The following is a 25,355-nucleotide window of genomic DNA, read 5'->3' on the forward strand; positions in this document are numbered from 1 at the left end:
TGGTCAGGGAAGCCCTCTCTGGAGTGACACTGAGCCTGGAGTGGGACGACGAGAAGAGCTGGCCATGGGGGGACTTAAGATGCAACCAATGCAAAGACCTGAAAGGTGGGGACGATACAGATGGCGATAAGCATAGTGGCTTTAGGAATGGAAAGAATTTCATGTGTCTGGTATGCAATGAGAAGGGAATGATGGGAGGTGAGCCAAGTCGAGATTATAGCATAATCATATATATACTTGTTTTTACTCAGTGTTATCATGTAAGAATATTCTTGGTTGTGAAAAATGATTTATAAACACATTTAATGGCTGTATTAAAAAATCATCACATAAAAAAAGAAAATTTCATTTAAAAAAAAAAATCATATGAGGTACACTCCTGTTACAGAAACAGTCCCTGCTCAGTCTTCAGCAGAAGTCAGAGGAGAGAAGGGCAAAAAGCCATGGGAGTCAGGCTAGCCCCTTCCTGCAGGTGTCCTCATTGCCACTTCTGGGGCCCTATGGTCAGCACTCAAAGTGGCAGAAATGTCATTGACTAAACCCCAGGGACTGTTGGCAAATCCTGTTTCCAGCACAGAGAGTCTGAACCCCAGAAATTTCTCCCTTTGGCCTTCTTGCTGCCTTCTTTATATTGCCCATCCATTCTATGGATTTGTGTCAAGCCATCTGACTGTGATGGCTTGAGGAGAAACCATGTACATTTTCATGTGTTCCCTGATACAGACCACTTCCTTATCTCCCATTTGCAAGGAACAAGCAATGCTTACAAGGCTGTCTTCCAGAAGGTAGCTCCTAGCTTAGGTTTTTAGCTTCTGGCTTCCCTAGAAAGCCACAGGACTCCACCAGTTTCTCTCAGCCAACATTTTAGTCTTCAGGGCTTGAGCTGCATGGTCTGCGGAATTCCTGTCCATACTCATGTATCCACTTGTTGGCCACTGGGAGAGAAGGGGGAAGAAGAAGAGAGCAGGCTCAACAGAGCACATGGCAGCAGTGCTCACTCCCAGGGCCATGCGAGGCCCCACTTGTATTCTGCACCCTATGCAACTCACTTGCCTCATCCTCGTCCCAGCCCTGCTACAGACCACAGGATGTTGCTTCTAGCAAAGATAAATAGCAAAGAAGACATTGTCCCCTAGAAAAAGTCTCCGACAGGTCCTGTCTACTGTAGACTGATCCTCAAATCTTGGGTACTACAGTCACTTACTCTTCATTCATGTAGCTCCTAAAAGTCTACCTCCCTCTGGTGCCAATCCAGAGTAATGAGAAAAAAGGGGTGGCTCTATCTCAGCACAAGAGTCTCTCATCTACTTCTTTTTCTGTCATCAGAACTACCTGTTTTTGGACACACACATGACATAAACACATCTACTGCATATATATCTCTTCCTTGTTTGACCATCTCCTCATGAGGAGGCACTAAATGCTACACACAGTAGCTCAATGGTTCTCTCCTTGGATTAGAGGGCTGGATCTTAGCACCATTTTCCTCCTCAGCTGTGCTCAGAAATCAAGGCCTGTCTGGTCAGGTCAATGCAATAAACTCACTGAAACCTCTGTGAGAGGATCTGTCCCTTAAGGCTTCCAATCTGTTGGGGGCAACTAACCCACAACCTGACACAATACAATGTGGCACTACAATGAAGTTATCGGAACCACAAGGCCATGCTATTTTCCATCCACCCCCTATTTCAATTTACTCTGCACCCCTCACCCCATTCTTATGCCCAGAAAGATAGGCCTTACCCCACTTATCTCCCACCAGGACAGGACAACCAGCATGAAGTGTGTCTCCATCCCCTTCACCACTCCTATGCAGATTCCACCAAAACAGTGCTGCATTCTGAAAACAAAGGGCGCACCCCAGAGAGGGTCAGCCCAGAATTTCAGTCCTTTGGAAGTACGTGACTAAGACAAATGCATGCATGTCATTAAATGAAAAAATTATCCATGCAGATTGGAAGCAAGGCACGCATAAAATGGCACAAAATGGCATAAGCTGCCGTTCACCCATTCATTCATGCATGCGTCATTTACTGAGGGCCATCTCTGCTCCAGGCCCTGAGGTCACAGAGACAAATCATGTCCAGTTCTGCTTCTCAGGAGCCCAGAGTCTCCGTGGAGAGACAAGACATAAAAACAAACCAGGACAAGACCATGTGGCAAGTGTGAAGAGAAAGGTGAACCCACTATGTTACTGGATCACTAAGGAGAGGCAATCAGCAAAAACCACAAGGTGGAACAAAATATTCCTTATAGAATTAAGAACTTAATTCAGATGCTCACCCTTCCTTAGGCACTTACTAATAACACCCCCAGGAAGCAGGCATTATCATACTCCCAACTTTGCCAGCAAGGAAGCTGAGGCTTAGGGGCTTTAAATAATGCAGTTCAGAAGGAGCAAAGTCAAGACTCAAACCCATGTGTTTTGATTCCAAATCCTGTATGTTCCTTTTTCTCCTATACACAGTTGTTTTCCCCTATACAATTCCTATACACTTAGTTTAACCTTGGCCATTAGAAGCAGTTAAAGCCCAAGGTAATGAGCTTTCCAGGATTCACTGACAGCTTCTGCATTCCCAAGCCCAGAACAGACACCCTGAGTATTCATAGATCCCTGAATTTACTTATGCAATACTTATCATGTGCCTGGCACTGTGCTGAGTGTATTATAGGCTTATATATCTTTATTTCATTCCTGAATTAGATAAGAGCTGTGAGGGAGCTTGATTGGTCTGAGACTGGGGGTGGGGGTGGGGGGTGAGATGTCTTATCACATGGCCCTCCTCTGTGCCTCATGTGATTTCATAGTTCTTATTGTCATGTTTTGTTACTGCCTGTTAACTTCTCTGTGAGCTGCTGGATGACAAGGACTAAGTTTTTCCCTGTACCCTCAGTGCCTTCAACCCTCAGTGTTTACTGAATGAATGACTGAGGGGACCAGTTGTTCTAGAGGATCCAAGGGTCACTAAACCTAAGTTCTTACCTTGAGGAGTTTATTGTAATAGAGAAGGCAGACATGTAATCATCTACTTGTAATATAGTCAGAAAATTTTTTTAAAAAAGAGGCACAAGTAACATGTAGCCATCCACATTGAGGAATTATCTTCAATTTTGAGAATCAGGGGAAAACATCTTTTTATCCTCCCTCCCAGGATTAAGCCTGCAGACACAGACAGCATCAAAGCTCAGGTGTTAGTTCTGCACTTATTACCACCGGGTGCTGGGACCAGACCCCTACTTACCTTGACCACAGGCACGCTAAAGTTGGCATAGATGAAGGCGGTGGCTCCTCCAACTTCCACCGAGCTCAGCTACAATGCCAGAGAAGAGCCAGTGTTGAAATAGCCCCTGACTACCCAACTCTGCCCCACCTGACATCTGATGCCATTTCCACATAGATTCCTTTCTGTGTCCTCTATTTCAACTCTGGAAGAAATACTTATTGAAAGACAATGACTCAATTTAGAAATTAGACTAACTCGATGGCAGTGTTTGCCTCAATCAGTGTTTGCCTGCAGGGCCACAAGAGAAGAGCCTTTAGGAATCCCCACTTTCTTTATCCTTCCAGTTAACATCCTTATTGAGGGGTACATTAAGTAGATTCAAAGTTTGAGGCCACCAGGAAGAAATCTAGTTTATTATCACAACCCAAGACACACACACAGACCCCTGAAGTACAAGTTTCATAAACATTCTTAGTACACGAGATACCCTTTGTTATTTTCCATTTTATTTTACTCTATTCTAGTTCAGATTTCTGAAATGCTGACCACATCCTCTAAATTAATTTCACAGCCCACGAATGGGTCATGACTGTGGCTTGCAGAGCACTATTTAGATTACGATTAGTTTTCAAAGTTGGGCATCATAGGACCACTGATTGCAGCTTTGGCATGTTTTTGAGACCACTCATCCTTCTCTCTAGGTAACCTCAGCTAAGGAGTTTCACCACTGGTATATTCTGGAATTGTGGGTATGTTCTCTTAATATGAAGATGTTTTCTGAATGTCAAATATATAAACAATTTAAAAATACAGGAAAATACTTTAAAAATTACTCATCATTTAATCGAGAAAAAAGGACACTTATAATTTACATACTAATAACTGACATTTATTCAGCATTGACTATATGCTAGATATTATACTAAGTCTTCATGGATATCCTGCTTATTGGATGCATGATATCCTCACAACAGTCCTATAAATTAGAATTGTTATTGTTATAATTCACTTTTTACAGATAGGAAACTGAGTCTCAGATTAAGTACTTCACGAAAGGTAACATAACTCCTCAGTGACTGAGCCTGATTTAACTGAGCCAATGTTAACTACAGAGTCCCTGATTACAATCTTTATGCTTTACCCTTGAATATTCAGGTTATTTCCAAATATTTACTATTATAAACCACTCTTAATGAGTAAAATCATTTTTTCATCTTACGCTGTTCTTGCAGGAGTCGACCATTAGTATTATTGAGTCCAGAGTGTGTACATGCGTTGAATACTTTTGATACATGCTGCACTAGCAGCACAACACGACAATGCCAGCCTTACTTCGCCCTGTCTATCGAACAGTCATGGATGCTACCACATTCACCTGTTAGGGGTTAGGATGCTGGCACTTGTTAGAAGAAATTGAGTTGACATGGTGATTCAGAACCTGAAAAATGGCAGTGGTAATTTTTAGCATTTCTCAGCTCCCTGTGACTTTTAGCATTTCTTAGCGACCTTTGGGAAAGTCCATGAGGCAACAATTTGCCCCTTGTGTTCAAGTAACTAACAAACTGGATGATTCTGTTCTAATCCCTGCTGTTGGCAGCTGTGGGCTTTCCTGCATTCCTAAACCTGTGGTTTTGCAGTATGGTGGGAAGGAATGACTTATCCAACAAATTAAAAAGAGAACCTGACCTGTGTGCTATGAAGCTCCTGAGCAGGATTGCGAGGTCGGTGGGGTAGGACTAAACCTTTCACTGTTTTGTATGGGGACTGATCTTATCCAGTTTGAACAGAAAATTACAAACTTGATTTCAGCTCAGTCTCTGTACATCTTATAGATTATTTTCTCCCTACAATATTACTCTTAGGTTCTCCCACAAACCCTAATGCTTGTTGTTAGAAATGTTTATGATGGTCTTTGGACATAACCTAGCACTTCCTAGGTCCCATGATGCCAGTGCCCCTTTAAGGGGTCCTATACCTTCTTGTGGGATACAATGATAGAAACATACCAGATAAAACTTTATAGAGTAATGTTCCCTTGCATTATCTCATCAAATCCTCATGACAACCCTATGAGGAGGCACGGACAAGAAAATGAGCTCAAAGGATTGATGTAATTTGTGCTGAGGCCACATATATTAAGTGGCAGAACCAGAATTAGGCCAACTCTAAGTGCACCCCATTCCACTGTGCAAGCCCAAAGTGCATTCCAGTTCACTGTCACAAATGTTTAAAACCCACACGTACATGCACATGTGTCTGTGCACTTACCCCCCACCCCCCCCACACACACACACTTGCATTTTGCCATTTAAAACTGCAAGGCTCTTGCATTGATAATAATTACCATATTATCATATGATAAATATTACCATAGTAACTAGACCTCTGTAACCAGGGAACCAGAGATAGGAGATACTAGGGAAGTAAAGGACAGGGAAATACTGCCCCCTAGATGTCCTACTCTTTGGTTGATAACAATATTTGTCACTGTGACCTCCCATGCCAGCCTGAGTCATCAACCAGGGATGCAACCAGCTGCAGGCAATAAGACACGCCCCCTGCCTCGAGAGCTGATGTCCCTCTGATCAGAACACTCAGAATGACCACTAGAGTTCAGACACATTGGAAGTGACAGCCTTCCAGTTCTGCAAGTAGTAGAAAACTGAGTCATGTGAGGAAATACGATGGGATCACCAGTATTACAGACCATAGTGTGGCCTCTAGTTGTCCTTTCTTGGCTGTCCTGTGGAGACAACACAGCACTGACCAAAGAGGGAATGCTAGGGTGGGGCGTGTCTGCCATTCTAATGAGCCTGAAACCAGGACTTCATCTTTGGGGGTTATGAAGAGCCCTTCTATAACATGTTTATCCCTTCAGTGAACAGTAATACACCTCTTATAATTTAAGTGACAGGTGATTGAAATTATGACTTGTCCATAAAGAAGGAACTAAGCCCACATGATCTGAAGGTAAGGGGCTAGATGAGATAATAGCAACTAAGTTCAATTCCTGTAGAATCAGGTCAGAAATTAGGAGAGGAGGCCAATTGATTGGTTAAGGGGGGTCTAAGGCCAATTTTACTGAAGATTTATGGGGAGATAGGAAAGAGAATTTTCACTACATATAAGAGAGCATCTCAGTAGGCATCTCTATTCTTCTATAATCTTAACTGTCTCATTTCTCTTTCCTCTTTCCCATCATGGCTCCACAACCTCATCTCTCGGTCCATGCTTTCCAACACCAGCCAGCTAGTCTTTGGAACCTCAAAGATAGAGACCCTCATAATCTCTTTCTGTGTTTGTCAAATCCCAGGATCTCTCAGCCTTCAATGTAAACCCACTTCCCTTCCTAATTACTGCCTATGAGAAGGTCATATTTAAGTGTATGCAGTATAAGCTCTTTGAAGGCAGGAACTCTGACTTATATTTCTTTAGCTCCTATAGTGCCTAAAAAACTACTGTCTGAAAGTCACAAAAGTCTCAGAGATTTTTGTGCTGGATAGATAGATAGATAGATAGATAGATAGATAGATAGATAGATAGATAAAATAATATCTGATACTGTTTTGAAAATCATAAAATAAAGCAGTATAAACAGTCATTGAATAAGAGGCTCTGCTCCTTCCAAAGCAAGACTCACATAGATCATAAATGTTGCAACTCGGTTCCCAGACTTCATTCTGTACAGTGGGCTGGTTGGTGACTGAAACAAAAATAAAACATATCATTATTTTATGCACATGGCACCAGAGTAACAGTCAGGATCCCAACATAATACAGGTAGGAAAATGAGGGTGTCACAGAGGGCTATTCCCTTGAGCCACACCTAGCTGAGTACTCACCTTGCTGGCAGGTACTCCATTACTGTTTTTCTTTTACTAATTTATCAGAGACTCATTTAAATGAATTGTATTTAGTTGATCCTTGAACAATATGGGTTTGAACTGTGCAGGTCCACTTGTACATAGATTTTTTTCAATAAGTACTGTAAACATGTTTTTTCTTCCTTATGATCTTCTTAATAACATTTCTTTTATCTAGCTTATTTTATTATAAGACTACAGTATACAAAACATATACAAAATATGTGTTAATCAATGGTTTATGTTATCAGCAAGACTTCCGGTCAACAGTAGGCTATGAGAAGTTAAGTGTTTGTAGTGTCAAAAGTTATACAGATTCTTGACTGTGCAAAGGGTTGGCCTGAGCTGGTTAAGGGTCAACTGTGCTAATCAAACAATTGCCTGTCAGTAGTGAAAGTACTATCTGAGGTTAACTGTACCTTCGGTTCCAGTGAAATAAAGAAATTTTTAGATACACTATTACAGATAATTACTCTGTAGGAACACAAAGTAGTAAGACTGGAGTTCCCAATTATTTGCCAAAGAGACACACTGTTTTGTCATAGGACATTGTTCTGTTCTATGACAAATATATAACTGAGATATAATTAACATACCATAATATTCACTCATTGTAAGAGTACTTTTCAGTGAGTTTTGGTAAATTTTAACAGTTGTGCACCACTCCCACAATCCAATTTAAGAGCACTTGTCTCAGCTTAAAAAGTTGTCTTGTGTCAGTTTGCAGTCAGTCCCCATCTCACCCTCAACCCTGGGCAACCACTTATGTGCCTTCTTTCTTTATAGTTTTGCCTTTTCTAGATATTTCATAATAAACAGACTCCTAAAATATGTAGTCTTTTGTTATTTGGCTTCTTTCACTTAGCATAGTGTTTTTAAGGTTCATCTGTATTGTTAGATATATCATAGTTCATTCCTTTTTATTGCTGAGTAGTAGTCCATTGTGTGGATATAGAAAAATTTGTTTATTCATTCAGCTGTTGATGAGCATTTGAGTTGTCTATAATTCTTAGCTATTACCAATAAAGCTGTTATAAACATTCTTGTACAAGTCTTCTTATTTAAGTTTATTTATTTCTTTTGAGAGAGAGAGAAAAAGAGTGAGTGAGTGGGGAGGGGCAAGAAAGAGGGTGGGAGAGAGAGAGAATCCCATGCAGGCTCTGCACTGTCAGCACAGAGCCCAGTGCAGGGCTCAATCTCATGAACTGTGAGATCTTGATCTGAGCTGAAATCAAGAGTCGGATGCTTAACCAACCTTGCTGCCTAGCGCCCCTCTTATACAAGTCTTTGTATGGACATATTTCCTTTTCTCTGGGGTAAAATACTTAGGAGTGGAATAGTTGGATCATATGTAGGTGTATGTATAACTTTTTAAATTTTTTAATGTTTCTTTTTTTTTTTTTTTTTTTTAAAGAGAGACAGAGACAGTGCAAGCTGGGCAGGGTAGACATAGAGGGATATACAAAATCTGAAGCAAGCTCCAGGCTCTGAGCTGTCAGCACAGAGCTCAAATTCACAAACCGTAAGATTATAACCTGAACAGAAGTTGGATGCTTAACCAACTGAGCCACCCAGGCACCTCTGTATGTATAACTTTTTAAGAAACTGCCAAAATATTTTCCAAAGTGGCTGTACCATTTCACATTTCTATCAGCAATGTATGAAAGTTTGAGCTCCTGCATAGTACCAACAATACTTGATATTTTCTGTCTTTGTTATTTAGCCACTGTAATAGGAGTATGGTGCTATCTCACTGTGGTTTAAATTTTTACTTCCCTAATGACATTGAGCATATTTTTGTGCACTTATTAGCCCTTCATTTATTTTATTTGGTGAAGTATCCATTCAAACAACCTATTTCATTATTAACCTATACATAATATTAATTCAAATAAGCCCATTTTTAACATATTATTTATTTATTTAATTTAAAGTTTATTTATTTATTTTGATAGGGTGGGTGGGGCAGAGAGAGAGAGAGGAAGAGAGAGAATCCCAAGCAGGCTCCACACTGTCAGCACAGAGCCCAATGTGAGAATCAAACTCATAAACTGTGAGGTCATGACCTGAGCTGAAATTAAGAGTCAGAAACTTAAGTAACTGAGCCACCCAGGGACCCCTCAAATAAGCCCATTTTAAAAACTTGAGTTATGGGGTGCCTGGCTGGCTCAGTCAGTAAAACACACAACTCCTGATCTTGGGCCTATGAGTTCAAGCCCCACATTGGGCATAGAGCTTACTTAGATAGATGATAGATAGATGATAAATAGATAGATAGATAGATAGATAGATAGATAGATAGATAAAGAAAAAATTAAGAGGGCGCCTAGGTCGGTCAGTGGGTTAAGTGTCCGACTTCAGCTCAGGTCATGATCTCACGGTTTGTGGGTTTGAGCCCCATGTCAGGCTCTGTGCTGACAGCCAGCTCAGAGCCTGGAGCCTGCTTCAGATTCTGCATCTCCCTCTCTCTCTGATCCTCCCCTGTCTCTCTCTCTCTCTCTCAGAAATAAATAAAACATTAAAAAAAATTTTTTTAAGAAAAAATTGAGTTGTTTATCATTGAATTATAAGTTCTTTATATGTTTTGAATACAAGTTCTTTATCAGATATATGATTTATAGATGTTTTATTCTAGTTAGTGGTTTGTCCTTTAATTTTCTAATGATGTGTTTGAAAAGCAAATGATTTTAATTTTGATGAGGTCCAATTTATCACTCTTAATTTTTCTTTTATGGATTATGTTTTGCTATCCTAAGAAACTTTGCCTCATCACAAAGATTTCTCTATGTTTCCTTGTAGACATTTTAGAGTTTTGCATTTTACATTTAGGTCTATAATCCATTTTCAGTTAATTTTTGTATATGGTGTGAAGTAAGGGTCTAAAGTTGTTGTTGTTGTTGTTTGTATTTTGCAAGTAGATATCCAGTTGTCCCAGAACCATTTGTTGAAGTGTATCTTTTCCTCACTGAATTTCCACAGCACTTTTGTCAAAATTCAATTGGCCATAAATGTGTGGGTTTATTTCTGGACTTTGTTCTGTTCCACTGACCTATGTATTTATCCTTATATCAATACCACACAGCCCTGATTATTGTAGCTCTATATTACATTTTGAAATCAAGTAGTGTTGTGTCATCCAACTTTGTTCTTTTTCAAAATTTTGGCTTTCCTGGGTCCTTTGTATTTCCGTATACATTTTAGGATCAGCTTATTAATTTTCATAAAAATAAGTCCCTCCTCTAATTTTGATAAAGTTTGGGTTGAGTCTATATATCAGTTTGGGGGAGATCTTTTAATCCTCAAAAATTACTTGCTAAATACACATCAACAAAGATGGGCTGTTGAAATCATGTGGAAAGGAAAGTGATTGGAAAAAAGACAATTTTCACTGAGAAGTCCCTGGATGAAGCAAGACAGAAGGGTACATTCTTCTCCCCACTAGCAAATTTTAGAGAGGGGTGATGGTGGCCCAAAAGGAAATGAGTCAGCAGCAGTCTGTTTGAAACTAAGGCTTTCAGACTTCCTGCAACAAGAGTCTTTGTTCTAAGATTTCACTTGGTATTCCCTGAGAGCATGTTAAGGGCTCTGCCTCAGAGAAATAAAGAATAACCTGGTTCTCTACACCAGGAGATTGATCATTGACCCCATAGTTACCGTAGCATGGTCAAAGTGAGGCTCATAGTGACCGCCGATTCCATAGTTCACCACCTGGAGATACTCTGCATAGGGAGGCTGGACATCAAGGCCTGTGAGGGCACCAATGCGATGATCAAGGGTTACCAGCAGTGGGTCAACAGTGTCCTTCAGCCAGGCACTAAAACACACCACAGGTTGGAGCATCAATGATCTGATTCAGAAATGACTATATGTCCATGAATGAATGAGTTACATCTATTGCCAGAAGGAAGGATGGAAGGAAGGAAGGCTGAAAAAACAGCATAAGCGCAAACATGGAGGTATAACAATATAGAGTATGCACAAGTGTGAAAGCATTTGGTCTATGAAAGAAGTAATGAGAGACAAGTCTGGAAAAGCAGGTTCAGGACATGTAAAAAGGTGAGGACACCATGGTCATAAAACTGGTCTTTACGGGTATGGATAATCAGTGAAGGCTGGTGGGCAGGAAAGTGATTTGGTGGTTAGGAGTTCACTGGTGGCCTTTGAAGGACCAGTTCCAGAGAAGCTGTGAGAACAGAATGAAAATTCAAACAGATTTTGGCAGAGTGATGGTAGGGAAAAAAGAGGAGGTAATGAGGGTCTTAGTTTCTTTACCTGAGAAGTAAAAAGAATACCACCTACCCCCCTAAAAGCAATGAGTCTAAGTAGAAGGTCGAATTTTCTCTTTGACACTACAGTGTCATAAAGGTTAAAAAAGCAATGAAACTGAGGTCATATGGACCTTCCAAAGTTTAGAAAATAACTCCTAATAAAAGGTCACAAAATGTACCAGACCAAAGAAGTTAAGCGAAATGATTCTGAATCAAAACTTTAATTATTCACCTCACTTCCCAAACAAAAACTATCCACTCATCCTGAGGTCTGGCATCTCCCCATGGATGCTGCTGTCACCGTCTCTCATGGCTCGGATGGGGACTCATCCTCTTACCAATCCTAAGTCCTGTCTTTACAGTGCAAATCAAGGATTGGGGGAAGAGGATAAAGCTGGGCGCTCAGCTGAATCTGCCTCTCTAGAAGCCATCAGGTCCAGAGATTCTGGCCACCCTTCTTGCCTGAATGTTGGCAAGTCATGTTCTGAATATGAGTCAGGAAGTGGGAATGGAATATTATAAAGTCAAATTCCAAATGGGGACAGGACTGAATTCTCTGGAAAAGCAGTCCTGATTAGGAGAATAAGTGCACACTTATTTTCTGGTTTGGGGCACAGGAGTTATGTCAAGTCTTTCCCTAAGGGCCTCCTAGTTAAGTCCTCAGACCATATAACCTGTCAAAGGCCCTTGGGTGAGGGGAGTGGAAATTTCTTCCTCTCAACAAGAATGTACAGACACAACATATGAGCTCTGGATTCTCTAGAAGCATCTCTGGATGGCTACTGCTGACCTTCCATTGTGCCACAGGCCTGAGGACAGGCAGCAAGTATGACCGGAGTCCCTACCACGAAAGGACCTCTCTTACCTTTTGCTGATGCGGTACTCCACTGGCAACTGCTTCTCACCTGATGCCACCACGGATCTCTGTAGCTGATGGACGTAAGAGAAAGTACAAGTGGTTATGATGTGAAGGGAAGGACTCTATCATTTCCATAGACATGCCCCTCACTTCAATGTAAACCTAACAATCACCATTTCAAAAAAAAAAAAAAGTTTGGGAGGTACCAGGGTGACTCAGTCAGTTAAGCATGACTCTTGATTTCAGTTCAGGTAATGATCCCAGGGCCGTGGGATGGAGCCTCATGTTAGGCTCCACACTCGGCATGGAGCCTGCTTAAGATTTCTCTCTCTCAGCGCACCTGGGTGGCTCAGTTGGTTAAGTGTCCGACTTTGACTCAGGTCATGATCTCACGGTTCATGGGTTCAAGCCCCGTGTAGGGCTCTGTGCTGGCAGCTAGCTCAGAGCTCAGAGCCTGGAGCCTGCTTCTGATTCTGTGTCTCCCTCTCTCTCTGACCCTCCCCTGTTCACTCTGCCTCTCTCTCTCTCAGAAATAAATAAGATATTTAAAAAAAAAAAAAGTTTCTCTCTCACGCGCTCTGCTCCTCCCCCACACATGCACACTATCTCTCAAAAAGTTATTTTGCTTATGCTACAAATTTAGTGATAGCTATCAATCTCAAAAATAAGAAATAATAAGTAACCAAAAAAATCTCAGAGCTAAAAATAACCTTTAGCATCATATCTGGTAGCCAATAAGCACTCAATAAAAGTTTGTTAACTGAAATAAAGTGCTATTTGAATCCCTTTTGTATCTGAGACTGTGGGTTCTGTCAGAACAAGGTTGTTTCTCACTCTTCTTTGTCTCCTAGTAGCACAGGGCCTGGCCTACAGTAAGCACTCAGTGTTTGTCAAATTAAATGAACACCTCTAACAAACAGGGAAACTCCCTACCCTTGGGCACAGCCCACTCCTCTCAACAATTCTGACAAAGCCTTTCTCTACAAAGAATCAAAATCTGTTTTGCTGCTACTGCCTTAATTACAGGGGGGAAAACCCAAACAGGTTCAAAGTTGTTAATTTAACTGTTTCTATTTTGTTCTGAGTGTGTAGATATAAATTTTAAATTCTTTATTTATTTATTTTGAGAGAGAAAGAGACCACATGAGCAGAAGAGGGGCCGGGAGAGGGAGAGAGAATCCCATGCAGGCTCTGCAATGTCAGTGCCCCCAAAGCAGGGCTCTATCCCACGTACCAAGCTGTGACATCATGACCTGAGCTGAAATCAAGAATCAGACGCTTAACTAACTGAGTCACCCAGGCGCCCCTAAATTTTTTAAATAAAGTGGCTTCTAACTGCAAAAGTACTGTACCAGAAACAGAAAGATAACTTTTTTTTTTATTAGGGAGAGGGACAAAGGGAGAAAGACAGAGAGACAGAGAGAGGGAGAGAATCTTCTTATCAATGTTTATTTTTGAGAGAGAGAGAGAGAAAGTATGGGAAGGGGAGGGGCAGAGAGAGAAGGAGACAGAGAATCCGAAGCAGGCTCTGGGCTGACAGGAGAGAGCCTGATGTAGGGCTTGAACTCGGGAACTGTGAGATCATGATCTGAGCCAGTCAGGCACAACCAACTGAGCCTTCCCAGGTTCCCCGAAGCAGAGAGAGAGGGAAGAAGGGAAAGAATCTTAAGTAAGCTCCATGCTCAGTGCAGACCCTGACACGGGGCTTGATCCCAGAATTCTGGATCATGACCTGAGCCAAAATCAGGAGTCAGACACTCAATCAACTGAGCCACCCAGGCACCCCAGAAAGAGAAATATTTATATAAGGATGTGTCTACTTCTGCATCTGTCATCAGAATGTCACCTCCATGATGACAAGTCTTGTTATTCCTGTGTCTCTAGGGTCCAGAGAAAGCTTGGCAGGGAGTAGGTGCTCAATATTGGTGAAATGAACAAATGAATGAATGAATGAGCCAGAGTCCTGTACTTAATGACCCAACCCTGGCACTTCACAGGCATTCAGAGCAGAACAGAGGGCAATGAACTGAGCAAGACATACACCCTTTCCTTTCTTGGAGGCTTCTATAGTATTATTGTTCCTGCTGCTAAACCAGGTAGACAACTTTGAAAAAGTCTCATCCTTTCCTTGGACCCATTACCCTCGCTATAAAATGCAGCATGTGAACAACACATTCTTGTGAGGTCCTCTCAGCCTATCCTTGTATGGTACCAGGATGCAGGAAATCAGCAGATGACTGATAATTCTTCTGTCTAGTCCTTCACCTGGCATCCTCCCCTGAGACCTTTGTAAAGGATAGAGGAGACATTCTTAGAGGAGTTACTCATGTTTTTCTAGGGCAACATCAGTGGTTTAAAGAAAAATCCAAGGGGGGGAGCCTGGGTGGCTCAGTCGGTTAAGCATCCAACTTCAGCTCAGGTCATGATCTCGCAGTTCGTGGGTTCAAGCCGCACGTCAGGCTTTTTGCTGACTGCAAGCTCAGAGCCTGGAGCCTGTTTCAGATTCTGTGTCCCTCTCTCTCTGACCCTCCCCTGCTCATGCTCTCTCTCTCTCTCTCTCTCTCTCTCTCTCATAAATAAATAAATAAATAAATAAATAAATAAATAAATACAAACTTTAAAAAATAAAATAAAATAAAGAAAAATCCTAGGGATTCTCCACTCCACCTCCCTCCCCACTAAAAAGCCACCTTGCTCTTAATCCCTTTAACATTTATTGTACACCAGCAAGTCATTCACTTGTGGGGGCAAATATTTATTGATTATTCTCTGTGCTGAGCCCCATGCTAGGCACTGGAAATACAACATATGGAGCAGACATGAGTCTGCAGTGAGACCATAATGGACAAGTACAGGGCACTAAACAAACATTAAGAAGGAGCATGTAGTCCCTTCTGATGGGGGACAGGAAGGCTTCCCAGGATGCGCAAAAGACAACTGGAATCATACAGGTGAAAAGAGGCCAAGGGAAGAGTGATTTAGGCAGAGAGAAGAGTGTGTGCAGGCTAGTGAAACCATGGTCTATTCGTGGAGGTGCAAGTTGTTTAGTGAGGCTGAGGTGTCAAGTGCAAGGGGCACATGCTGTGAAGCAGATGAGCAACAGGCAGGCCAAAGAGCATTAAGTGACTAAATTAAAGTGACCCATAAAGGAGTTCAAGCAAGGGCTTGACATGATCAGATGCAACCTTTTAAAGCTTACTCTGGCTGCCTTGGGCATAATATGGGGCAGCTAGGCATCCCAAGAAGGATGGCATACCATCCCTCCTACTTTACAGTCTAGTTGAGGACACAGGATGCTAACCCTTGAAACAGCTAGTGATACTGCTAGGAATTTACCCAAGGGATACAGGAGTGCTGATGCGTAGGGGCACATGTACCCCAGTGTTCACAGCAGCACTTTCAACAATAGCCAAATCATGGAAAAGAGCCTCAGTGTCCATCAACTGACAAATGGATCAAGAAGATGTGGTTTCTCTATACGATGGAATACTACATGGCAATGAGAAAGAATGAAATCTGGCCATTTATAGCAACGTGGATGGAACTCGAGGGTGTTAAGCTAAGTGAAATAAGTCAGGCAGAGAAGGACAGACACTCTATGTTTTCACTTATATGTGGAAAGGAGAAACTTAACAGAGGACCATAGTGGAGGGGAAGGGGAAAAAATAGTTAAGGAGAGGGAGGGAGGCAAACCATAAGAAACTCTTAAATACTAAGAACAAACTGAGGGCTGATGGGGGTGGGGAGGGGGCAGAGGGGTGATGGGCACTTGTTGGGATAAGCACTGGGTGTTATATGGAAACCAACTTGACAATAAACTGTAAAAGAAAACAAAGTGATACCAGATGACAGAAAAATGGCAGAATAAATGAAAAAAATTAAGGACTAGACAACTGGTGACAAAAGCTTTGCATTCAAAAAAGAGAAGTTTTTGTACGTAGCCCCAAGAAATGCTCTGAATAAAAAAAAAAAAAAGTTCTACTGAAAGAGCCCATGAAAGTGGACCAAAGTGACAGGGCTAGTGGGCCCAGGGGGGCACATTTCAGGAATGGGTAGGATGTGGGCAGAGGGAGAAGTGGCAAGACAGCATTCTCTGGGATGGGAAGCAGATTAATTAAATTCAACACAAGCCACCGAAGCCTTTGGGCTCAGTTCCCAGGCAGCAGCCCCACCCTATGAGCCAAGGCTTATTCCTGGCAAAGCCAAAGACCAAACAGGGATAGGCATCTCCAGATGAGCTTCTGGGAAAAGGGAGAGTGGCAATGTCTGTGCAGGCCAAATAGATGACCTGGCCACAAAGGACTGCCGGGTGGGCTGCCTGTCCTAAGGAAAAAGTAGCCGCTGGCCAAATACCACCACTGGCTCAGTAAGATGCCAAAGCTACTAAAGGTACTTTGTTCCAATTGACCAGTGAAGCTTAATCTCTCAAAAGTCTTCTGCACACAGATTCCAGACTTCGCCGGAGGGGCTTCTGGATGAGATGATTACTGCTACTCTTATTCCTCCAATCCACGTCTGCTGGCAAAATCTTCCTTGAAATCAACAGGCCTGACCATGCCCATCTCCTGTTTAACCCATCCGACAGCTCTCCCCTGCCTATGGGATAGCATCCAAGCTCCCCAGCATGGGATTTTCAGCACTTCCTCATGGCATCTCACCATGTAGCTTCGTCTCTAATCACCTTCGACCCCATCCCTTGTGCACTTCAGCAAAGCTTTACCCCATTCTCTGAACACACTGCATATGAGATGACGTCCTTGCATATGGTTTTGTCTTTCTGCAATACCCTATTGCCATCTTGTTACTCTGATGAATTTCACATGCGCAGAGAAGCCTCCATTTCTCCCTCCTCTCCCATCTGCCTTTCCCTCAGAGGAAGGTTCACTTTGTGATGCCGCCACAGCACAGCTCCCTGCACACACCTCTATGATGGCACCTATCACAGGGCAGTGTAAATATCTGTCTTCCCCCATTAAGCTGTGAGCCCCCAAAGGGAAAGAGCCAGTACTTAATCTCTGTGCCTGTCCAGCACCCAGAACAATGTGTGGCCCACAGCAGGCTCTGTACTATTGGTGAACAGCCAAATAACTGCCTGGATGAACAGCTACCATCAAGGGCACGATGACATAAGTAATTCAGTAACAGCCTTAATATGCCATTTGTAAAGAGGCAACATGCTTATAAAAATGAGAGAGATGGTGGTATTTTTCTAAATATTTGCCACACTTCCTGGGGGAGGATTAAACTCATTGTGGCCACAAGCTTTGCCTTGACCAATGAAACAAAGACAAAAGTATTGTCTGGCTCTTCGAAGCAGAAGCTTTAGGAGCCAGCTAGGAGTTTGCCCATCTCTGTCTTTTTTGTCTCCTATGAGACTGGAAATGTCCCAAACAAAGGCTGCTCTGTTAGGCTGGGTCTCAAAGTGAGGACAGTTCTATGCCATAACTGCAGCCAACCCAAAGCAGACGCATAATGTAAGAAATAAACCTTTGTTGTTGTGTCTGAGATCTGGGGGCTGTTTGTTACTGAACATAATTTAGCCTAAGTTAGCTGAGATAGGAAGGCAGAATTACAGAGCAGCCCTCGACATACCCTTAAATTCCAAGTCTGGCTCTAGATACATATGTGACCTTCATCAAGTATCTTCCCCTCTCTGGGCCTTTGTTTCCTCTTTAATAAAATAACCTACTTAAACTAATCTTTCTACTCTGTAATTCTGTAAATCTGTACTAGGATATAATTCCTTACCCATCATTTTACCCTTTTCTTTAAAGTTTTTTTTTATATATATATTTAAGTATTCTGTACACCCAACCAGGGGCTTGAACTCATGAGCCTGATATCAAGAGTTGCATGCTTTTCTAACTGAACCAGCCAGGTGTCCCCTCACCCTTTTTTTAAAAAAAATTTTTTTAATGTTTATTTATTTTTGAGACAGAGAGAAACAGAGCATGAGCTGGGGAGGGGCAGAGAGAGAGGGAGACACAGAATCTGAAACAGGCTCCAGGCTCTGAGCTGATCAGCACAGAGCCTGATGCAGGGCTTGAACCCACGAGCCATGAGATCATGACCTAAGTGGAAGTCAGATGCTTAACTGACTGAGCCACCCAGATGCTCCAACCGCCTCACCCTTTCTTAAAAAGAAATTTCTACCCATTGTGTGGAATGATTGACATTGGGAAGGAGGGATACTTACTTTTGAAATTTTTAGGTAAAATTTACATATAATGATATGTACAGATCTCAAGTATACCATTTGCTGAATTTTAACAAATGCACACAGCTGCATACTACACATCCCTAACAAGATATCAAGAGCACATTTTCAACACCCCAGAAAATGCCCCTGTCCCCTTTCCCAGCCAATTTCCTCCTCTGAGAACCAACAGCTACTGTGATTTTTTTCCACCATTGATTTGTTGTATGGAATGGCTGGCATTTTGAATTCCTGGCCGGATACAGTGTGTAGTTGTTCAGGCTGACTGTTCTCACATTCTTGAACTCCAGGCATGTGATGACACAAAGAGAAGTTCTTGGCAGGCTTTGGGGACACTCACCCATGGTTCTGCAAGTCCTCTAATTTTCTGAGCCTCCAAGTCACTGACAAAGTCATGGTAGAGAACAATGTAGGGCTCCAGGTGGATGACCTCCTTCCGGATGGGCTGGAGCAGCAGGTAGGGGCTGGAATTTGTCTCATAGGAGCAGTAGAGGCTAGGGATCTGGTAGTGAGTAGGCTAGAAGGAAAGCTTAGAATCAGCATAAGACATGAAGGGTCTAGGAGCAGAAGCCAATATAGGGGAACTACGGCATAAAATCCTAGCACGCGGGAGATTCAGAATGCAGTCACTCTGATGCCGTCCAAATGAGCTTGATTTTTTTAATGCATCAGCCTTTTCCCCTCACATCATTTCCAATTCTACCTTCTCTTTCTCTAGCTAAGCCTCTTCCCTCTTTATCTTTCCCTGAGGAATCTTACCTGGGACCCCAAGGTCTGACATAACCCTTCGTAGGTGTCTCTAGTCTGCAGGTGGGGTACATTGGGCCTCTGGATGACAGCCTCACCTACCACCTGGTTGGGGCTCTCTGCCAAGAGTTTTTCATATTTCAACACATTCCTGGCCATCCTCTTATTATCTGGGCCTGGAGGAAAGCAGAGCAGGGAATAATACAGATTACCAAACAGCGGTTGCAGTGAGTGCTTCTAAGGTTTCCTACAGCTTCCCTGTTGCACATGACCAACCACTGCACACCCTGAATAACTCCTGTGTCCATGTACAGGAGGATGGAAGACCCTCACTCCCAGAAAGGTACCTGACATTAAAGAAGATTGAGGTAGGCCTGGTAGATCTGAAGGCGCAAAGGACTTTGGAAGGAAAGTGGTACTTAACACTGTCAAACCAAGGGATCATAAGGATGACAGTTCTCAGATAGCGTGATGGTAAGTTTTATGTATAGGGAAGAAGCTTCACTCATTCATTCATTCATTCATTCACCCATTCAATAAATGTTCAGTGAATATCTACCATGTACTGGATGCAGTGCTAGAGACTAACTTCTCAGAGTTTAGAACCTAATGGAGAAAAGATATGTTCAATAACTACTTACAATGAAACCTGTAAATGCCATGGAAGAGAAGTCCAGAGAGCCAAAGCCTATAGCAGAGAGACCCAACCTATTCTTCGCTGGAGCAGTGAAAGCTAATTAATTCATTTCCAAATCTACTAGATTCTTGAAAAATCCTTAACTGGCCTAGATACAGAACAGTACAATATGAGACAAGGGAGTTCTAGACTTCGGTTCTAGCCTGGGTTCCCACAGGGCTCTTATGTCTTATTTATGCGCACCTGTTGGTACCCACTTTGGCTGTAAGATGCCCAAGGGTTTGGCAGCCACCCATGGCCTGGTAGCCTCTGTGCATGATTTTCAGTGCCTCTCAGAAGGATGTGCTGAATTGTTCTAATATTTCCAAAGCATCTTTCTCTGAGGAGCTCAGTGTGCTCCTAACTATCACCACCACCACCCTGGTAAAAGAGGGGATAGTGTTACCATGTTTTTTTTTTTTTTTTTTTTTTTTAACAAAAAGGGAAATGAAGTTTGGGAGAATGGAAATGATGAGCCCAAAACCTCAGTGAAAATATTGCAAAGCCAGAAATGAAACCAGTAATCTCAATTTGTTGTGTCCTGCTTATCCACCTATAACTGTGCACAGTTTGGGTTCTCTGGGACAGACAGGGATTTTAATAGATCAAGCACAAAGAAATAAAGAAGGATTGGGTTATCATTTTGCCTGTTTTAATTGCTCACATGTTTCCAGACCATACGGCTACTTCCTTATCCTACTGTTTGCCCGATTATCAGAATGGAATAATGTTACTAAATCGATTCATTAAGAAGTGATAAATACATACAATTGCAAAGTCCTATGTGAAATACCTTATAAATATTAAAATATAATAGTGAGTATTTAGTTACCTTAGTATCTCAATATCTTTTTAAAATTTTTTTAATGCTTATTTATTTTTGAGAGACAGAGAGAGACACCGTGTGAGCAGGGGAGGGGCAGAGAGAAAGGGAGACACCGAATCTGAAGCAGCCTCCAGGCTCTGAGCTGTCAGCACAGAGCCCGACACGGGGCTCAAACTCATGACCTGTGAGATCATGACCTGAGCTGAAGTCAGATGCTTAGCTGACTGAGCCACCCAGGCGCCCTGAGTATCTCAGTATCTTATTAGAGGGAAACGTGGGAAACCATCTTCTACCAAAATTTTAAGCAAAAATTTCCAAGCAGAGGGCTAAGCTAGGAAGTCTCCCTCCTGTTTAACTCTGGTGATGCGCTGCCTGACAAGGGGTGAAGCTGAGCCCTGCCCTAACTAGGCAGGATGCTTAATAGCCAAGTAAACTCTGGTTTAAAGGGAAGGACTGATCTCTCTGTGGAAACAGCCAAAATGAGTTATCCTGAGAAGGTATTCACTCTCCTTGCACACAGCACTCTCACGGACTTCATTTGCTCCCAGTCCTGGACTTGTTCACCACTGAAGCAACAGTAACATATAGCCGGCTGGGAGTGGAGGAGAAAGGTATAATACCTTCTTAGCATTTTCCTACAAAACAAAAAACTTCCCCCTGCTGCATTGATCAATAGATAGGTGAGATTCGATCCAGAATAAGAAATGTGGCTTGGATCATAAAATTAGAAAAAATAAAAACACATAGCCATCTTTTCCTTGCAGGGATTAAAGGCCAGAAGCAGAAGGGATTTCCCAGTGTATCAGAGTTGTGGCTTATCTCCTATCATTACATACTGTAAAGAAGAAACTCTCGGGAGAGGCTGAGGGCGCAGGAAACATTGCCGGCCTATAAAACAAAAAGAAAGAAAGAAAAGGAAAAGTTAACTATACTGGGGATATTTCCTTTGACCAAATCATTAAATGGATTTTTAGAAAAAACTATAAAACACTCTTACCACAAGTAGACAATAAGACTCATTGAAATGAGCAGCAGACTAGAAATGTAGAAGTTCTTGATCTTAATTCAGATTTGCAGCCCTAATGCAACTCAGGTCTCCTCAGTTTCCTCATTTACAAATGACTCATTACCACCCTTACCAGGGAAGGTAGAAAAATAAATGAAAAAGGAACTTTCTTAAAGTGCCCTCAAATCTTACAGCATGCAAACCCACACAATCATGGGGTGTTGTTATTTTGGTATATTTCATTATTAAACTTAATAAGGAACTCTAAAAACCCTAGTAAAAATATAATTTGTTCTCCAGGCACAGTCCTTCCTAGAGTCTACGAAGGAAGTGGGAGGGAGGCAACAGAAGAACTGAACCTGAAACATTCCCACCAAACTGTAATGACCTCTTCCAGCCGCCATTGGACGTTGGGCTGCACATGGTCAGAAGTACACAAGGGCTTTCCAGACAAACCTGGGAAACAGAACTCAGTGTAGGTGGACTGTGAAACTGCCCTGGGTCCCAAGGAATTATGATGAACTGATAGATTTGTACTTCTTCTGATCATTTCAATTTTGCACATTTAAAAAATCATGTTTAATGAAAAAAGCAATAATAAGCACACTATGAAACAGGAGAAATAGGAAAAAAAATGCTCTGCTGAAACCCAGGCACATAGATGACACAGTGTTTATACAGTTATTATAGTCATATTTGTTATACATTATCATATCTTGATTGTTTCACTGTACATTGTTATCAGGAGTACTATTTATATCATTTCATAGTCTTCAGAGATGGCATATGGTAAAAACACACAACATAAATTTCCCATCTTAACCATTTCTAAGTGTACAGTAATGTTAAATATATTCACATTGTTGTGCAACCAATCTCCAAAATTTTTTCATTTTGCAAATCCAAAACTCTGTACCCAACAACTCTCAACTGTCCCCTTCCTTCAGCCCCTGGCAACCACCAGTCTACTTTCTGTCCCTATAAATTTGACTATTTTAGATACCTCATATAAGTGCAATCATACAGTATTTGTCTTTTTGTGATAGGCTTATTATTTCTTTTAGCATAATGTCCTCAAGGTTCATCTATGATGTTGCATGTAACAGAACTTCCTTTTTTTTTTTTTAAGGCTGAATAATATCCCATTGTATGGATATACCACATTCTGTTTCTCCATTCATCCCTTAGTGGACACCTGTGTTGCTTCCACTTCTTGGCTGCTGTGAATAATGCTGCTATGAATGTGGTCATACAAGAGAAACATTTTTAACAGCTGCATTTTATTCCATCTAGAAGCTACATCACAGAGGACTCAGATGTATAGATTGTACTTATTTAATACTATTAGTTATTCTGTTGCATATTTAACAGAGGGATAGTTAAGTAATCTACTGATACTTTATAATGTCAGATTATTAACTCACGATTATAGCTTTTCAAATTCTTTTGAGATGAAGAAAACTGAAATACAATTTTACGTATTTTTTAAAACTCAAAGGCTTATTCATGAGAAAATTATATTTTATCAAGAACAAAGGTCTTTTGATGTCCCAGTTAAATTTATTTGGAAATGTGTGCACTAAGGAAGGTTAAATGAAAAAGGAAAACATATACTTGTAGTGTATAAGAATAGTTTACACTTGTTGAGTGAATATGTATCATGAACTGTTTTGAGGGCTATACATGTACTAGCTCATTTAATCTTCATGGCAACCCTTTGAGTGAGTATTGAAGGGGAGCAGAATAGGCCACCCCAGAATATGCCTCTTTGGCATATGGATTATTTTGAGCTAACTATTTTGAGAAATGGGAGACACAGGAGGAGTTCTGAAAAACCAGAGAAGTTACTTTTTTTGTAAGAGAAAATTACATTTATAAAGGAAACCTCCATTGGTAAGAGTGTCTCTCTCTGCGTACCTAGAAAAGAAGTTTGACTTTGAATCATATGAGTATCTTATCAAGGAGAAGGGTCACTTAAATCTGCATAACAACTTTACCCTTGTTTGCTTTTCCTGGTAACCCCCCAGAATTGGTCTCCTCCACACCTTTCTTCCTATTTTCTGTAGCTAGAGATGGTATTTAAGGCGGCAGCTTCAATCACCTCAAAGAATTCCTCATTCCCCAACCCCATCTCTCATGTATACAGAAGGTATATGTGAAATAAACTGTTGTTTATTTTTCCTCTGATTAATCTGTTTTTTTATGATAGGGAGGTCTCAGTCAAGAACTCAGAAGATTAGAAAAGAACTATCCCACCCCCAACAGCCCACTTCCTAACAGCATCATTTATTATTCCTCTTTTAAAGAAAATAAAATTGGGGCGCCTGGGTGGCTCAGTTGGTTAAGCATCCGACTTCGGCTCAGGTCATGATCTCACGGTTCGTTGGTTCTAGCCCTGCATCAGACTCTGTGCTGACAGCTCAGAGCCAGGAGCCTGTTTCAGATTCTGTATCTCCCTCTCTCTCTGACCCACCCCTGTTCATACTGCCTGTCTCTCTCTCTCTCTCAGAAATAAATAAAACATTAAAAAAATTAAAATAAAATAAAATAAAATTTAGATCCGGGGAGTTAAGTAAGTTACGTAAGTTGCCCAAATTTTCATAGAATTTGAACCCAGGTCAGTCTGACTTCAGAACCTGTGATTTAATCATTATTAACAATTACTGAAATAATTTTTAACTAAAATATATCATGAAAAACTATTATATGATATATAGTATTATATAGTATATGCTATTATATGTATTACATATTATAATATTTTTCCTGGTGTATATCATATATGTTGTTACATGATAACAAAATGTCCATGGAGGGGCATCCATCCCAGATTTACAAGGGTTAACAAGGCGACCATAAATTGTCTATGAAACAATGCCTTATGTGTTCTACTATTGTCGTATTAAAAGAATATGCTGTAAGAACACAAAGAAGGAAAGTCTAAGGGGTCTGAGGAGAATTAAGAAAGACTTCACAAAATAGGTGACATATGAGCCATGCCCTGTGAGATGAATAAAATTTACCAGACAAAGCACAATTGTGGAAAGGGAGAGTCTACCAGTGAGCAGAAGAGAAATCCAATTCAGTACAGGGGGGAAAAGCCAAAACTAATACTCAGGCGCTACATTTAAAGCTCTGTCTCTCAGGGTAAGCTGCTCTTTAGTTTATCTTTTTCTAGTCTCTATGTCAATCCTCCATTTTCTTCCTCTATTAAAATTCAATCTCTTCTTGCCCTTAGTTGCACCACAGTGATTCTGTTTCAGCTTTAACATGCAGCAACTTGAGCAGGAGAGTTAGGAAGAGCATCCTGGAAAGTTTTACAACCAAGATCCACTTACCAGGAACCTCCATAAGAGGAAGAGGCCCATTTACTACACAGAGAATAAATCCATTTTGGCAGCAACATGTGGGTTTGGACCACCCACGTCCTCCTCCTTTTTCTTAGGAAAAGGGGGAAAGAGAAAGGAATGTAGGGAGCCGAAATGGTTTATTAGCTTTGGAAATTCTAAGGAATTGACTCTGTAAATGATATTTCCAGTCTATTCTTAAAGACTATACAATTCTGGTGGGAAATGGGATTAACTATATAAAAGGATGACAGATCCCATATTTAGGGAAATGAGCTTCCACGGGAGGATCTACAATAGCTCATAGATCAGGTGCCAAGGA

General features: G+C 41.4%; 1 protein-coding gene across 1 annotated transcript in view; it reads right to left on the minus strand.

Annotated features, from left to right (window-relative positions):
• Positions 1 to 214: 214 nt before the first annotated feature.
• Positions 215 to 25,355, minus strand: part of P4HA3 (prolyl 4-hydroxylase subunit alpha 3) — a 38,883-nt gene continuing 13,742 nt past the window's right edge. Inside the window, exons 5-13 of the mRNA XM_039228677.1 lie at positions 21,517 to 21,568; positions 19,191 to 19,354; positions 18,772 to 18,948; positions 12,221 to 12,285; positions 10,742 to 10,901; positions 6,865 to 6,927; positions 3,243 to 3,311; positions 1,744 to 1,840; positions 215 to 935 (exon numbers count right to left, since the gene is read on the minus strand). Of these exons, the coding sequence (XP_039084608.1) occupies positions 865 to 935; positions 1,744 to 1,840; positions 3,243 to 3,311; positions 6,865 to 6,927; positions 10,742 to 10,901; positions 12,221 to 12,285; positions 18,772 to 18,948; positions 19,191 to 19,354; positions 21,517 to 21,568 (918 nt within the window). The 3' untranslated portion in view covers positions 215 to 864. The remainder of the gene's footprint in view (positions 936 to 1,743; positions 1,841 to 3,242; positions 3,312 to 6,864; positions 6,928 to 10,741; positions 10,902 to 12,220; positions 12,286 to 18,771; positions 18,949 to 19,190; positions 19,355 to 21,516; positions 21,569 to 25,355) is intronic.

The sequence above is a fragment of the Hyaena hyaena genome, unplaced genomic scaffold (assembly GCF_003009895.1).
Source record: "Hyaena hyaena isolate Hyena2069 unplaced genomic scaffold, ASM300989v1 scaffold_34, whole genome shotgun sequence".
Lineage (NCBI taxonomy): Eukaryota > Metazoa > Chordata > Mammalia > Carnivora > Hyaenidae > Hyaena > Hyaena hyaena.